The sequence below is a fragment of the Cygnus atratus genome, chromosome 6 (assembly GCF_013377495.2).
Source record: "Cygnus atratus isolate AKBS03 ecotype Queensland, Australia chromosome 6, CAtr_DNAZoo_HiC_assembly, whole genome shotgun sequence".
Lineage (NCBI taxonomy): Eukaryota > Metazoa > Chordata > Aves > Anseriformes > Anatidae > Cygnus > Cygnus atratus.
The window spans coordinates 12241440-12258925 of record NC_066367.1 but is presented as its reverse complement, the minus strand read 5'-3'; the positions used below and the strand labels follow the sequence as shown (position 1 = coordinate 12258925).

The 17486-nt window shown below is 39.3% G+C and overlaps 1 protein-coding gene across 1 annotated transcript; it reads left to right on the top strand.

Annotated features, from left to right (window-relative positions):
• Positions 1 to 763: 763 nt before the first annotated feature.
• TMEM237 (transmembrane protein 237) lies at positions 764 to 16342 on the top strand. The gene is made up of 13 exons (XM_035570717.2): positions 764 to 793; positions 3251 to 3282; positions 4249 to 4259; positions 4797 to 4853; positions 6495 to 6608; positions 6864 to 6978; positions 7661 to 7821; positions 8421 to 8544; positions 9563 to 9754; positions 10724 to 10797; positions 11329 to 11422; positions 11662 to 11783; positions 13675 to 16342. Exons 1-13 carry the CDS (start codon positions 764 to 766, stop codon positions 13740 to 13742), a joined length of 1194 nt encoding a protein of 397 aa, XP_035426610.1. The 3' UTR covers positions 13743 to 16342.
• Positions 16343 to 17486: the final 1144 nt, after the last annotated feature.

Sequence of the window (17486 nt, the reverse complement as noted above, 5' to 3'; positions counted from 1 at the left end):
CACAGTACATGTAGCATTTCTTTTCTTCTGTCCCATCAACTCAAGTGAGTAAAAACTGCCACAATATCCATTTGTTAAAGAGGGACACAAACTCTGGAGTCCCTTTTTCCTTTTGCTTTAATCTAAAGCAGCACCGTCTCTTCATCAAATGGTGCAGTGCTTATGGCAAACAAGTTTATTATCTTCATCTCGCATTACAGGTATATTGCCCTCTGAAGGGGGGCTCAGCTCATGTTGCAGAAAATCTACAAGAGCAAGCTTCACAGGCTAGAGAGACACTATTCACATAGCAAGCCTACTCACATAGCAAGCCTACTCCCACCCACCTCTTGCAGCTATCAGCATGTCTGCATGTTGTAAACTCAGACCTAGCAGTCCTTGTTTAGAAGCAAACGTGGAAAGAGCAGAGCAGAGCCCCCCAGGGCTGTGGGGTAAGTCCAGGCAGAGACTGAAAGACTGGTGCCAGATGTGCCGCTCAGCAACGGCGAGGCAGCTGTCCCTAACGCTTCGCTTGTGGCGTTTATTCCCTGGGGTGTTTTTTTTTCCCCTTTAACTTCATTTCGCAAAGGGTGTCAGTGGCCCCACGGTGAGGGCAGCTCGGCCCCCGTGTTTTCCCTGCTGTGCCGCGGGCTCTGCCCGCTCACCCTAAGAAGCGAGGAGCACCCGGCTCCCTGGCACGGGCGGGCCGAGGCGGGGCGGAAGCGAGCTCCGGCTCCTCCCCGCGGCGCCCGGGAGACCGGCGGCGGCGGCGGCGCGCGCGGCCATGGCGGCGCCACAGGCGGGCCCCGACCGGGTGAGGGCGCCGTGGGGCCGGGCCGGGCGCGGGGCGGCTCTGCCCGCGGAGGGGCTGCGGTGCCTCCCTGGGAGGGCGGTGGGCGGCTGGGGGCGGGGGCCTCGCCCTCCTCGTCCGCCTGAGTCTGCGGTGCTGCGGGGCCGGGAGCTCGCACCGGCGGCGGCTGGGTAGGGGCCGGCGGCAGCTGGGTAGGGGCCGGCCGCGGACGACAGCGGTGCCCGCCGGGACGCAGAGGCGGGAGGTGCGGTGCGGCGTCCCCGCTATGCAGCTGTCGTCCCCCCCCCCCCGCCCCCGATGCTCCTCGCCTTCGCTGAGGGCGAGCAAGGGCTTCCTTGTTGTTTTCGTATTCTCTTTCGTACACGTTGGCAAAGAAAGGTGCGCAAAAAGCTTTAAACCCGTAAAGAGCGGTTAGGTGTTCTTAAACCTTCGAGTTTGAATGATTGCCCCCTTGATACCCCTGAGGAGAGCAGCTCCCGTCACCACACTCGCAGAGTAAATACGTCTGCTTGGTGCCGTTTTATGTGAGCTGAACTTGAAAGTAAAGGTGTTTTTTGCTCTGCATCTCTGAACAGACCACCTGGGGAGCTGTGCAGATTTTTTTTTTTCCTGAGTGAGAGTTCCCAGGCTTGTTGCTACTTGCCTGTGGCTCCAGGAAACCCAGAACTGCAGTGAGGCAGCGAGCATGTGCTTTGTGGCAGGCTGCTCAGCAGCTCCCATCAGTAACAAAACATCCCCGGAAACCTGCACCCAAACTCACCTTTTCTGTGGGGTTTGCAGTGAGTTCCTTCGGATTCTGAGAAACTGGAAACTTCAAGGAAATAAGCTCTTATTTGTGTGGCAGAGTTTGGGACTTTCATACAGGTGGGACAGATGAGTATTAGCCACTAGCTGCTTGCATGTGATTTCCTTTGTTGTCAGAAATAAATGATACAGAAATTCATTTTCAATTGTTTTGCAGAAGGTAACCAAGTAGAGATACACTACTGCACTGGCAGTGAATGCTGCATAAAAGCTGTTGGACTTTACTTTTTGAAAATATCAAATATTCTAAAGAATTCATAATCACTACCACAAAAAACTAGGAATCAGTAAAAGCAATGAGCTCTGAGCTTAAATTTTATCAATGTTTCTTCTCCCTTATTGTGTGCCTGTATGGTGAGAGCAGTGCTGGCCACTGCTGGATGCTGGTCAGAGTGTGCTGCTGCCTACCTGTGTGAGTAGCACTTGCTGTCAGTCTTCAGCATGGCCAAAATCCAGGTTAGAGACTGGAGACTTAATCCTGCAAGTGCTTCCTTACACAAAGTGTTTCATTTGTGTAAGGTAAGCAAACCTAGCAGCACTTGCTCACTTGAACCTTCACCAGCGTACAGAATTGTGGCATTCAGTACAGGCACCATTTAGGACATTTTAGGACATCCTCTTGCTGCAATGGAAAACTCCCAGAGCAAACTGCAGTCATTTCAAACAGGAGTAGTACTGGACCCTAGCCCGGGGGCAGGAAGGTTCACATCCAGCTAATCCTGGCTGCTAGAAGCTTATTTTTAGTTCAGAATTAGCAGAGGTTCAGCGTGAGCAGCATCAGGAGTAGGGAACTGTTCACAGTGCCTCTTGCAGGGAAGAGTTTCAGATGATATGGGAAAAAAACAAGTGGTAAGTTTTTGGATCCTTGAGTCTTGCTAGTTGTACAGTCTTTTTTATTTCTGGTATCAGCTGAATTTTTGGAACATGGGAAATACTTCTTCCTGTGTACCTCTTAAATATATAATGCAAAATCTGAAAGTACCTTCCTTTTCCTAGGGAGGAAATCATCCAGCATGAGTTCTAGATTGTTAACAGGATATACTTGTTTTTAGTTATGTTTAACCTCTTGGTAAATATTTGCAAAGTTCATAAGTCTTTTCTATAAATAAGATTATTTTATATTTTTTTCTTATAATTGAGTATTGTTCTGTTCTGAATTTACAACTTCATTAATAGAAAATATGCTGCTCATGGTATACACTGTGCAAGTATATCAATTACATAAGTTATTGCAGTATTTTGTTATTTAAGTAGAATGACTGGCAAGCTGTACCGGCAAACATAGTACCTTCTATGCACAATCAAAATTATTGGAGTGAGGTTGAAATGCAAGCTGCACCTTACACATAGCTTTTATGCGAATGTCCCAGGTGCAGTGCCCATCAGAACTGTGGTAAGAACATGTTTTTCCTGTGTTACGCTGTACACATCTATGAAACATGTCCACCAGGAGTTTCTCACTATTTATGTATGTCTGTACCTGATTATGTATGAGGTGCTTAGAATCTGGTTTCAGAAGCATAGTTAGCAAAACACATTTAGTATGTTCAGACTGTATCTGGAAGGAGCTGTTTTCTGTGAAGTGGTTTAACAGGCACTCAGAAAAGAGGTGGTTTCACACTGACAGAAGCTGACTTTTGTCTCTTTATCTTTCAGTGTCCCCCGCGTGCCCTTCCTCCAGTGCCAAGGTAAGATCAGGTCATTCTATGGAATTGGTCATGGTTCTGTACTGCTATGTTTTTAAAGGTAATGAAATGAAGAATAATGAGTTTAACAAGTATCTGCGAGCCATAATGGCTTTAAAAATACTTGCTTTTCTTGCTACTTTGTTGTTCCAGAATCCCTTACAAGGAATACAAAGCATTTTAAAGTTTTACAGAGGCTGAGAAAATTTACTGTATTATCTCATTTTTAATATTCAGAGAGGTAAACTCTTTAAAGAGATTTTGACAAATAGCAGCTTCAGTTTTATTAACATCTACTTCAGTGTTACTGATGTCCTTCCTTTCAATTTCTTCTTCCTTAACTCGATCTTTGCTTTGTTTCATGTTCTGTAGTTTATTTAAATTACAAATCCTTCATAATAGGAATTTTTGAATTCGGACTAGATATTATCAAACAGGGTTATAGGCATCTATCACTTTTATGTAGTATAGGGAGAAATTTGGGATTTTTTTTTCCAGCATCATAATGGGCAATGTGTAAAGAAAGGCAATTAAATAGTTTTTTATGGTGTGGTATGTGAGATTCCTTCAAAGTACCATAAGGCAAATGTGATATTTTGACAATGTATAAAGACAGCGTGTTTTTAGTAATGTATGTATTCAAATGTTTCATAACTTCTTTTGTTGGTTTGTTACATACCAAGCAGTAAGACGAGTTTCAATTATCCAGGTGATTACAGCTTCTAATCTGATCTACAGCTAGCCAACTGAGAAACTGTGCACAAAGTGTTGAGTCTTGATGATTGCTTTGTACACCTAACCCTGTTGTACACAATTGTTCATAAAAAGAAATAGGGATGAGGATAAGGAAATTAATAAAAAGTAGTGAGAATGTCAATCTCATGAATTGCCATTGATTCAAAACTAACTTTCTTCTTACCTTTGTTCCTTTTACACTGCTCTTCAACACCTTTCTTCCTAAATGTGAAGTGGAAACCAGGGTGAGTTATTCTGGCAAAAAAAGAGAATCGTAAACATCAATAGTTCATTTTGGTGTCACTGCATCCTCTCTTTTAAGATCGGTCCTTATGCTTTTCCTAAATTCAGGCTGATAATCACGTAAATTGCATGGATACCTGGACTACCACTTTGAGAATTATCTAGTACTTTGTTTTCGTTACTGATTTCTATTTCCACATGGAATCAAGGTAACTGGAATGTTGTCACTGTGCTCTAAACAAGAAGTTTATTCTTCAGAGCGTTATTCAGAATATTTCAGCTTTTCATATAACACGTGCATATGCATATTTAACTTCTGTCGCACTTAAGACAGATTTCCTATCTTGTTTTCCTACTATCTTCTATACCCTAACTGCTTGTGTAAATTGGTGAATTGTCATCTTATCTGTAAAAGGTAGAGAATGCCTTCACTTGTAAAAAGGACTACCTTTCTGAACTTGCAATAGTATGACTGTTAAAAAAGGGAAATGGAGGTTTCTCCATGCTGTGTAGCTAGACTTATGTTTTATGTTCTGCAGATGAAATTCCACTCAGTCGTCCCAAAAAAAGAAAGCCCAAAGGAAAGACTCCATTAGGTAAGGTCCTGCCAAGACTGAAAACTGGATTTATAGTCCTGCGTGTGACCTACACTGTAGACGAGCTCTTGACAGATGCATGTTTTTCAGTCTTGTGTTGGTTTTGAATAGTGTTCTTCTCAGCTAATTTATAATAATTGATTTTATGTTGTACGTCCGCATTTTTTTTTTGCCTACAGTGCTGTCTGTCTTTTTAGAACAAGTCTGTAATTCTAACAGAAGTAACTTCAATCCTTCTCTTTTTCCCTAGGTCCATTCTTAGTACTGCTAATAGAGCAAATTTTGATACTGAACTGAAAAAAAAAAGCTTTAATGTATATTCCTCTTATTTTTTCCTTTCTAACATTTTTGATATTTCACTAAATAGTCACTTCCATCTGTAAGCTGCTTTCAATGTTGAGTGTGTTAAGTGCTTGAATTTTTGAATGAATTTAAATGAAACTCATTTAACACATTGTCTCAGGAAGTCCTAGGCCAAATAAAGTTACAAGTTGACTGTTCTATTATCTTCTGAGTGTTAAAAGTCTGAAATACGACTAACACTCGAGCTTTGTATTTTTACAAGAAGTGGATCTGCTGAATAAAGATGTCCTTTTAAGCAAAGTTACAAGTCCGATCTGTTTTGATAATGCAAAATGTTTTCATAGAATTTACTGGATTTCTTTAAATCAGTTGACTTGGGACCATGTGACGGTTTGATATGTAAACCTTTATTTGATTAAAAGGGTATGTAATGGCAGACTCGTTATAAGACTCTTGCATGCAATAAGTAGAGCTGTTGCTAGCAGGGCTTCCCAAGGATCAAGTTTTGTGATTTTTTTTTTAGTAAGCTGAGTTATGGCCAATTGACTTTGGCCATTACTTTGCTGGTTAATTTTGCATTTTAGCACAGTAAAACTCTATAAAAGGTGGGGAAACCTGTTGCTTGAAGTGAAAACCAAGGTAGATTCAGTTGTTACTGATAAAAACTGCAGTACTTGAAAGTACTATAAAAAGGCTTGTCTTTCTACATCAGATGATGCAAATTGATGCTACTGCTGCTAGAATATTTGATGAAATTTCATGTTAACCTCTCATGGAAATGTAGTTCCTCCAAAGCATAGTAATTCTTCTCTCAGACTGGAGTAAACATTCTTCAGCATTGCTTTTTTTCCTGCTCCTCCTGTATTCTAGGGCTGTTTGTTTAGCAATTAATTTGAATTTCCCTTTTTACACTAATTTGCCTTAATGTTTATCTGTCTGAGTGAATCAGCTTGTAACAAACTTAATTTTTCTGTCCTTTTCAGTATTATCTTTGCATATAGAAAGGAAAATTATAGAGGAATTGCTCTTTCCAGTGTTAGATTCCATTCAGTCAGTCCTCAGTTATATACCCAAATTTGAATCATGCTACTTCTTGGATACTTTCATTTCCTCCCGGCATGAAATTGTCAGGATGAAATGTGTTGTGTGTTTTCACTTTGTATAATCTTATAACCGTATTTGCTTCCCAGCTCTTATATTTACTGGCCAATACATTTTCATCAGCTGTGAGCTGAGCAAGCATAGATATTCTGCACAATATAGCAAATAGCAACTTTTTATTGTGTGTTCTCAGTGTCTCTAAATTGAGGTTGCTGGAGCTTTTCTTATGCCTTTCAGATGGCATTGTCCAAGCAACTGTTCGTCGGCAGTCTGAAAGCAGTGAGCCCCTAACTCCCGAACCTCATGATGTCCCTCCTCAGAGGAAACGCAAAAAGAAGAAAGTGCCTCCTGGTATGTGAACAACTGTAGATTGAAAAAAGTCTGTGACAGAAATATGATTGGCCAATTTGCATTTTGGTTTAAAACATTTCAGATCAGATGCTCTTGTAACAGTTGGAGGTAATCTGAGTGAATGGTAGCTTAGAGCTTCAGTTTCTGTTTTTAGATTCTGTGTTTTGTATAATAACTATTTATGCATTTAAGGGAATGTATTTCCAGTTCTATGAAAGCTATAAAATTGTCATGTGTCTTATTTTAAATCTTCAGATTCTGAGACCTCTTTTACCCAGCAGAATGTTGCATCCTTATTTCAGAATGGAAATGGCATGGATATTCCTGAAGCTGAAGAAACAGTGATCCGCAAACAGAGAAAAAGAACAAAGTGAGATGAAACTAGTATAGCTTATGATTTGATATAACTGCGATAGTGAAAATGGCTGATTAATATTTTACTGTGTCACATTACAAAAATGTCCATGATACCATTCAGCTTGTAAAATAAATTGTATTCATAAAGTCCTTTGCAGGGCTAGGATCTAACTTCCTTCACTTGTTTGATTTATGCATGCCTGGGTGCATTACAGTTCAGAATGCATTAGCTCGAGCCTAATGTTTCAGTCACATACCTGAAAAATTAGAATGTATAACTGCATACTTTCATATTTCCAATTTTTTTCTTAATTTGCTGAGAAATGACTGCTTTCATATCCTTCTTTTCTCCAAGAGCTATGAATTTAAAACATTTTATTCACCTTTCTACCACAAGCATCCATTCTCTTGGCCTTATATTTAGTTTGTATGTATTTTTTTTAACTGTTAATCGCTTGATAGGTATTTCTTCCCACCTTAGTGTTTTGACACAAGAAGGTATCTAAATCGAAAGAAAACCCCAAAAATTAAGGATGAGCTTTATGGTTTTAGTTAGCTAACACCATGATAATTTTAGTCCTTTTAATCAGTTCTTGTCAGTCAAGTTAGGCATGTTAAATGTTCATAGAAGTCTTCAGCATTTAAATTTTACTTCTTGTTCTTTTTCTGCTCCTTTGTATGTCCTGTGATAATAGGAAACCTCGGCCAGCAGAAATGCACTGTTCCAATGAACTGGAGGTGGAGGAGGAAGACATCATTGAAGATGAGCACAGAAAGAGCCCAGATCAGCAGCCTGTGTTTGCTGCTCCCACTGGAATTAGCCAGCCTGTTAGCAAGGTGTTTGTTGAAAAAAATCGTAAGTGTATCATGTGATTTAAGTAATTTAAGGAAATTCTTGCAATTAAAAAATGCATAATTGTATTGAAAATCCAAGTATTGCACTAGTGGGAGGAATTTAAAAACTAAGTTTTCCAGGAAAAAAAAATCTTTGTAAGTAAATACACATTATAATTATTCAACAGTGAATGTTAGTGTTGTTCTGCTGGCATGTTTAGTTGAATTTTTGAATTCTGTGGAAGAAAAAGGCTGTTTGATAGTACAGAACTGAGCTTATTTAACTTAATACTGTCACAGTATATTGAGAAGAAAGTATTTACTGTATTTCAAAAAATCTTTCAACTAGAAGATTTTGTTTGTATGGTTTGTAGCAGGGAACGCTAAGTAATTAGACAAGGTGTGCTACACATTTGTAAATCCATAGCCTGACCTATCAGGGTATATCACACTGACACAGGCATCCTGATACGAATGTAAGCTGACAGAGGCTAAGAAGTGGGGAAAAGAAATCTGATGGAAATTTTGATACTTTTTCACAGGAGGAAGTTCAAGCATTAGTATAGAAATGATGGGTGAAGGTAACAGTAGTCTCTAAAATTAATTTCCTCATCCATTTAGGGCGTTTTCAAGCAGCTGACCGTGCAGAATTGATTAAAACCACTGAAAATATCAACGTACTTATGGATGTGAAAGCTTCGTGGACCACTAGAGATGTCGCCCTCTCAGTGCACCGAAGTTTCAGGTGATAGATTAACATTTTGATATAAATAAGCAGTATTTTTTTTCCTTCTTAAGAAGTTAGCTCCTTTTTCATATCATTGTGATATATCTTCATTTATTTTGAATATTTCTGATAGGTGGCAGTTCGGGATGCAACTGGTATAAGGCTTTTCAGTCCTTTAGCTGTTTTTCCTGACAATAATACCTGTTTCTAGTCAAGATGCCACATGTGAAATGCAACATTTAAAAATAATAACAAGCTGGAGCCAACTAAGAAAGCTGTATTGCAAAGATTCAGAGAAAATCTGAATTGAAAGAGACTAATATGATAACAGAAATACTGGGGACCTACCAAAAAAAAACATGTTGTGAAATGAGATTCACCCATCAGCTACAATATGACCAGAATGAAAATAGATGCATTGAGATGGTTCCCAATGAAAAATCTTGGTTGGTGAAAAAGAGGGAGGAGTGAAACTGGACTGGGCATAAGTTTGCACATAGTAGCAAAAAATGAATTTTTATACAAGTGGTTGTGTTGTGATACAGAATGAGAAGATGACATCCATTTTCATATCTCTGGTGTCTTCTACTTGGAAACCTGTGCTTGCTTCTCAGCTTTTTGTTAGCAAGGAGGGTAATGACAGCTTGAGGAAATTCTGAAAAGGCTGATTCTCTCTCAAGGACTGATAAAGAAGTCTTGTATAGGTGAAAGGGGCAGTGGTCTTGAGTAGCTACAGGTAAAATGGAAGAGTGTGTGGAGTGAAAGTATTTGACTTCTGGAGCAGTAAAAATGGGAACTAGCAATAGGATCAATGAAAACTGTTTTTTCTTGGTTGACAGCCCAGGTGCCAGTGCAGTCTGTCAAGGGAGGAAGCGTAAGTCCCATCACGTAGGATTTTTAAAACTAGATCAGAAAAAACACTCAGAAACAACCTGTCATGGCAGCAGGGTTGAAAGGGTGGCTTCATAGGCCTTTTGCATCTGTAGTTCTTTAATTCAAGGCATTAAACTTTTCTAATGTTCTTTTGTCCATTCAGGGTGATCGGACTCTTTACCCACGGCTTTCTTGCTGGGTATGCTGTATGGAACATCATTGTTATCTACATTTTGGCAGGAAATCAACTTTCCACAGTTTCTAACCTGCTCCAGCAGTATAAGACTCTTGCATACCCAGCTCAAAGTTTGTTCTACTTGTTGCTGTCTATCAGTACAGTCTCAGCCTTTGATAGGTAAAATCTGTTTGTATTTGAAAGGCATGTGTAACTTGTATGCAATATGCTCTTTCCTCCTTTGTCTGGCATATTTTGATCTGCTGTTGTTAATTTAATGTGATACACTTGGAGAATGATTTTACAGATGGATGGCTGTATAGTTAAAAGGTGTGCTTTTGCATTCAGTCTTATGTTACTGATTTCTGTCCATTACCTGCTGACTTGTATCAATGTGCTCGTGCTGTCTGTGTAATCAGGAGGAGAACCAAATAGGAGAGCTGATGGTTTTTGTGAGGCAGAGGGGTGGAGAACAACTACTGTTTCTGTCAGGTTACTTTTCATGTGAATCTATTCCCCAGCTAGGTTTGCAACATAGCATTATAAACAGTTTTCCCAGCTCAGCAGGGGTTTCTTGAGCCTTATGTCTCAAGAGTGGAAATGAACAGAAAGATGAACAAAGAGACCATAAACAGAGTAGTTTCATAGGTGTTTCTTTTAATGACAGGTTGTTTCCAGGGCAGCATAGTAAGCCAGGGGAGGAGTCTGTTGTATGGAAGAAATTGTGTCTTTTTTTTCAATGAGTCGTGGCAGGGAGGAGGCCTGAGTTATTCCTAATTGGTCCTGTACCAGTGTAAGCTTTGCAAGCAGTTACATTAGCATAACTGCGTTTGTTGTGGGGACACTGAAATGAATGCAAGGATTAGAGAGAGCGCAGATCTCTCCAGATTCTCCCTGTTCCAGAAATGACTGCAGTGAGAAAGCTACAAAACTCATGAAACATCCTCCTTAGTTTCAAACTTTCTTGGGTTGGCATAGTAAGGATCATTGCATGTGTGTGCAATATAGTTGTGTATTAAGACACTGTAAAAGAGACAGAAAAAGGTATCTCAAAAAAAATTAGAAGAACAATAGAATGCTGTTAGAGGAACAATATTATTATCCTATTGGGCTGTGTTAATGAATTAATTTTTTGTTTTTTGTAATCAGGATTGATTTGGCGAAAGCATCAGTTGCGCTGAGGGGTTTTCTTACCCTAGACCCAGCAGCAATAGCTTCATTCTGTAAGTATCCTGAAGTGGATAGGAAGTTGCTCAGAAGAGAAAGTAACTGGAGAAATCCTACATTCTATTTTCATTAATTTTTTCCTCCATGGTTATTTTCTGCTTTAGAGTAAGTGACTTGCTAAGTAGTTGAAAATAGCATTCAAGGGCTGTGAACACTGCATATTTTTAAAGCATTTGCAATAGCATTAGTGGGACTATTACTGAGATGGTTCTTTTCCCACTTTTGAATACAGAACACAAATGTAGCAAAAAAACAAAATCACAAGATGACACCTTTGATGTAGCTGATAGATTGCAAAAGTGCAGAAACCAGACTTTAATGGGTCAAAATTCCCAGATTTGGGGAGAATGCTGAAGAAGAGAGAATGAGTTAAAGGAGGCAGTATCATGTAAAGGAGGCAGTATTCATCTGGAAGCAGTGGAGTGAAAGGAAAGAAAATGTAGTGATAATTATCATGTCATGATAAGACAGCATTTTTTTGTTTTATTTTGCTTTATACCTGACATTACCAATTCCATTTCTTCCAGTGTACTTCACTGCTCTTATCTTATCCTTAAGTCAGCAGATGACATGTGACAGAATTAACCTCTACACACCACCTTTGGAAAATGGCAGCATCTGGTAGGAAACATAATAAATTACTTCTGTGAGCTAATGGGGTTTCTTAGCTGAGTTGCTGTCTTTGGAATCCACTTTCCTTAACAGGCTTTTGTAATGAAAGACCATCAGGATGGTAGTAGTAGCTGTGTTTTTACACCTGGCTTAGCAAGTTGTTTTTTATGATACTCTGCTGAAATTATTATTGTAACACCTATGTACTGGTGTGTAACCTGACTGATTGGTTGATGTACTTTTCTCAGGATGGCAGGTACAGAGGAAGAAATTCTTCAGCCATGGATTGTGGTGAATCTGGTAGTGTCTATTCTAGTTGGGGCAAGTTGGATCTTCTTGTCTTACCGACCAGAGCTAGACCATAGTGAAGGTAGGAAATACTAATAGGCTAAATGTTGTTTGTTCGGGCTTTTATTGGCTGTGGTCTGCATTGGGTGTTCAGGACTAGTCCTGAGAAATGTTGTGACTGAGGAACTAGCAACATTTAAAAGCAAGTGCTTCTTAGAATGCTGATGTCTGTGTGTGATCTTCTAAAGAAGAAGCAGTTATTAAAAAGGAAAGAAAAGCCTTGTTTCTCCTGGCTGATTTTTGAAACTTGAGAATATTTGTCTTTTCTTCTTAGAAAAGAAAACTAATTTTAACTTTAACAACAACAAAATGAATGTTTAAAATGTATCTATTCTGCTTCTGATTTAGAAAATTCCCCAATGTTACTAATGCTCCTTTTGCAAATGCTGAGTGCATTTCGAGTTCACCTGTGTATTATTTTCAACAGAACAATGCAGTAGTTTTGGGAACTCCCAAGCTTTGAAAAGTAAAATTTGAGCTTGCAGAACAGGGCATCAAATGAAGAGTACTTGTGGTCATGGTTGGAGGAGGGGGCAAACAGGTTATCCCCTTTCTTAGAAGCAACTTTGTTACATGCTGAGCCTTCTTCCTTTTGTTGTTGGAGCTTGGATCCAAAAGGTGTATCATTACTAAGCTTTCCTATCAAATGCATGCAGCCTGTGACTTCAATCTGTGCTGTACACACAAATTGTAAGTATTAGCTGTAAGTTAACACATACCTAAGAGCATCACGAGTTGAAGCACAGATTTGTGTTTGGGATGCCAAAGAAGATTAAACGTGCTTCTTCAGATTACTTTAGAATTTTAATTTACCAATTCTTTATTTTAGTTGGCCCCAGTTACTCTCCTTATTTCTAATAACTCAATGACTTCTTTTTTAAACAATCCTGGTTGGCAGCCTTTACAATCATTGGACATGAAATTTTTAATAGATGTCTAAATAGTATTTTAAGCCATTTAAAAATAATATAGGCTTATTCAAGGATGGCAATGGCAAGATTTAGTCCAGTTTTTAATGAGATTTCAGATATTTACAGGTGCCAACAAAGATTAGAAAATCTGCTTCAGAAATGTCAAGAGAAAAACTCTGTTAGGATTTTTTCCTGTCAGAAATAGTAGAAAAATGATAATCTACTAAGGATGGCATAGCAAAAAGAAGTGTGTGAATCTCACACTTGAGTGGATAAAACTGCACTGTTGCACGTGCAGATTTTTGTGTGATCTTACCATGTTGACAACTTGTTGGCAAACACAGCCTGGTCTATATGCTGAATGTGCTGTTAGCAAGCCAGAAAGGACACCCATGCTGAGGGCACAGTACACATGTAAAGGAACCCAGAGAAGAGAAAACTGCCCTCAGCAGCACAGAACTCCACAAGGACTACTCCATCAGCTGCTTAGCATGCCTAGCTGAATTTCTCCACAGTTCCTCACTGCTGACCTTAAGCAGTTTCCCGTGCCTGAACTACCTTGGTGACAACTAGCTGTGAGCAATAGCATTTATGATTCGTTCTGTCCTGTGTTCTAGTGTTGCTAACTTATGTTGGGATCCATAGGGTGTTTACATCCATAAATGAACGGGCTCTAAACAGAGATCTTCCTTCCTAGTTCTGACACTCTCTGAACTTCAAAAATCCCTCAGTCTACTTTCAGGTACCAATTTATGTGTCCAGGCTGAATGCAGGATATTTCCTATGATCAGCTGCTAATGTCATCGCTAATTCTGTTAATTAGGGGGAGCAAGAATAGTTTTCTAAAGACAGTGGTGGGTCTTCCCATTACTGAGTTGCTAATATTATGACTGGGAAGAAAAGCATGAGGCTTCAGGAAATTCCAGAGAAATTCTCTGGAATAATGAAATTATATCCAAGTAAAACTTTTTCAAGAAAAGCTAATTCTTTCCTCTCTTTCAGAACTGATGTTTCATGCTGAAATCGAGGAATTTCCCCAGGGAGATATCATACCCAGAGTCCAGCCATAGTGTGGAACATGCACCTTGTAGCTGTAACTAACTGATGGCTCAACACCTGCTGTATTGTAACCATGTATTATAACTTTCATAAAGCAAAAAATGTATTTTTGTACTGTATATTTGATGGATCTTTTATGTATGCTACTTTTTAAATATCCAAATGTGACTGAAAACTTTTATACTTCTGCTTTTTGTTTTATAAAGTAGATCAGTACATAAAGTAAAGGTGCTTCAGTAAATGTTGCTACCTAGACAGCCAAAGGAAATAGATGGAAACGGAAGATCCACTATTTAGTGCTTTTTTGACAGATATTTTTTTTGACTCATTCTGATAGCAGTTGGGGTTAAAAAAAAAAAAAAAGCTGAGTTAACAAGCATAGTAAAATAATACTTGGTTTTAATTGTCATAAAAAGTATTTTCTAGACCTAGGGGATTGGATTGTCAGGGATTTTGCTATTTCCTTAAAAGAAAACAATTTATTCTTCCTCTTCTTCATTTAGTTCTCTTGACAGAGATCCTGATAATAACAAGTTCTTTCAAGTTGATGTAGGTAAAGGAAACAAAAGTTTTTAATTTCACAGCATTTCAGTCAGCTAATGAATACTTAGATACAGTAGGGTGGTTTTGGTTTGCCAACAAGATGTGTGTCCTGTGATGTCTTGATAGTCAGGATGCATAACAATTACAAAACTGATTTCTCCTTATCTTGTATGGTACGAGCAATAGTGTTATTCACAGGTTTTTCTAAAGAAACTTGAATTTCACAGATGTTAAAAATGTTACTACTTCTACCTGTTTTGCTGGAAAATGATTTCTCCCCAAAGGATTTTTGTTGTTTTGTGTTAGGATGAAATTGGAAACTTCTCCTAAACTAAATTATTAGGTGATGTTATTAAAGCAAAGCAAAAACCCTCTAGCAACCAATGTTCTGCATAGCGACGTAGTGGTAATAGTGGCAGTTGGTGATTTTTGATGATAACAGCCAATGTTCTTTTTCTTCGGTATTAAAGTGGCAAAATGAAAGCACTGAAGATGTGAATAAATACAGATGTCTTGTAGGATGAAACAGTCTCCATAGTACACATAGGCAAGAGCTAGTTTGAAATCTATTTCCTGAGAAAATGTCACACAAAACTAGTATTTTATAATAGTACTAATATTTTATTTAATATGTGTTGAGTTTTGCATTATTTTATTTAATGTGTGTCTGAGATTTTTTTTTTTACCTGTTGGCTGTATTCTAGGGCATTCACTTTGTTGTGGGAAGGAGACGTTAAAATTTTTTGTCAGTTGTTACGGTTCTTAAGTATTTTTGCAAAACTGTAGAGCTAAATTATAGCTGGCACTGCATTGTACATTAAAATGGAGAGATAGGTGCTGCTCCCTGCCACTGTAATACTGGAAGTTCTTGTGATTTGGCTGTAGGAGATAGGGGATGAGGCGCTACTTAGTGTTCCCACATAGGTTTCCACCACAGTGGGAAATGCACGTCACAATTTCTTCAAATGTGGTGGAATTACTGAGCTCCTAAAGATTAGATTAATAATGGCTTTGTTGTTAATGTCTGTGCTGATTGATGTTTGTCATCTTGGCATGATGAAAAGTGTGTTTTTCCCATAAAGTGTATAGATTAGACACAACAGTGTTAAGGGATCAAATCAGTGTAGGAAAGAAAATGAATAACATCACTGCTTGATTTAATTTCTGAAATTATTATTAGGAATTGGCCTCCTAAGTATCCCTTGAACAAAGCAACGTTAGCCGGGAGCCAGATTTGTTCTCATTGTGAAATATAATAGTTTGTTTAGATGGTTGAGCAGGGATTAAATTATTTAACTTAATGAGATCAATATTTCAAACCAGGCTTGCCTTTCCAGTTTATATTTTTTGGAAGGCCTGAGTATAAACATAGATGAATGAATGAGGTTTGAGGTTTGCCATTTAAAATCACTTAATTTAAAATTAAGTAAATGATTTGGAGATTAATCACCTATTTTTCAAGGTACTTTTCATTTCATTAAGCCTCACAATGGAGTTTGAGTTTTAACAGTGCTTTTTTTGTTGTTGTAGTTACTTGGAAAATTTTAGAACATTTTAAAGTTTACAGAATATGTGTTTAATTACAGAACGTGCACTGTAGGAGCCTTAATTGAAATGCTTCTGTGCATTTCCATACCATTGTTTCTAATGGGGTATTTTTGTGTTGAAAAAACTGAAGAAATGTTAGTGCCAATTTCTTGTTTTTAAATATCTGAAACAAGTAAAGAACTGATCTAAACTCCTGTTAGAAATTATTGTACTACTGTGTACTGTTTCCAAATGATTAGTTTGTTTAAAATAAATCAGTATTTTTTTCCTCAATGCTACATTATATATTGTATTAAAGCTCTGAAGATATGATAGAGGAAAATGTTTTTTTCTTTAATTGTGGTGGTGATGATGTAAATAATAGTTTCCTTTTCTCTCCACCAGCCAGATTCCTGCTGTTGCACTGGCCTTTTGCACGATCAGAAGCAGTGCTGTGAAATCCTGAGAACTAGCAAGTAGGTTGACTGATGTGTTAGTTTCTGAAATGTGAATTTAATCAGCTACTGGGGCTGGTGTAGCCTAAAGCGGGGAGAACGAAGTGGGGAATCTGACTGCTGCCTTTAACCGCCCGGCTCCTGCTTAGCAAGAGGTGGGAGCCAGCCCCTCGAGCCGAGGCCTTTGCTTCTCAAATGGGTTTTAAATATAAATCTGAGATTTGAAATTTTGGTCTAAGAACGCATTGGAATTTAAAATTCGGTTAAGTTCCCGTTGCTTGTTCCTTTACGTGTTGCTTCCTCAACTTGAAGCGAGGTGGCGTTAGTTTGAAAAGTACAAACAGCCCCCTTGCGGCTGCTGGGTACCGCTGAGGTGAACGCCAGGAGGGTAACGGCCGGTGGCGGTGGGGCCGCCATTTTGGGCCCTGCCAAAGGGAGGTGGCGGGGATGCCTGCGGCTCCCCGGTGCTCTCCGTCTTGTCCTTCCTGCCCCGGGCAGCCATCACTGGAGCCCCTCATCAGCGGGCAGGAAGGGGCTGAGCAGAAGGCTGCCCGTCAGCCTCCAAGGTGCGGGCGGTGCCACGGCAGGGGAGGAGCCGCCTCAATGGGCCGCGAGTACAACCAATTGATTACATTTGGGAATGATGATTTCTACAGGGACCTGTTTAAACTTAGCATTCATTCCTCCATCCTATCACACATATTGGGGTAGGATTAATTATTTTAATTACTAAACGCTATTCTGTTACGTAGTTATTACCTCAATTTTTCTGTGATTTCTTTACTAACTCCTTAAATTTCTCCTGCACTGTTGCAGCAAATAATTTTTTCATAGTATGCTTCGTACTCACTCTTTGGAGGTCAGTCTTACCGAGTGTGTTGTGTAGCATTGATACGTGGAGGAACTCTACATCTCAAAAGCAAATGAGTTATAAAGTAGGTATGTGGTTTATTTTGGCGCCGGGCGCATGCGGGATAGCGCCCAAAGGCATATGCAGCAATTCGCTCACTCGCATTCTCTTTTATCCCCTAAAATATTACATATGCATTAAGTTTTGCAACACATCTATGCATATTCCTTTCCTAGCTCCGCCTAGCCCCACTTCATATGCTAATTATCAGTCCTTCTGCGCTTGTATAGTATTCTCTGGTGGTCATCCGGGTGGTTGTTGGGATGAAGTAAGATGTCTTCATCCCCTACGATGCCTTCAACCCCTAGCTCGGAGTTGGC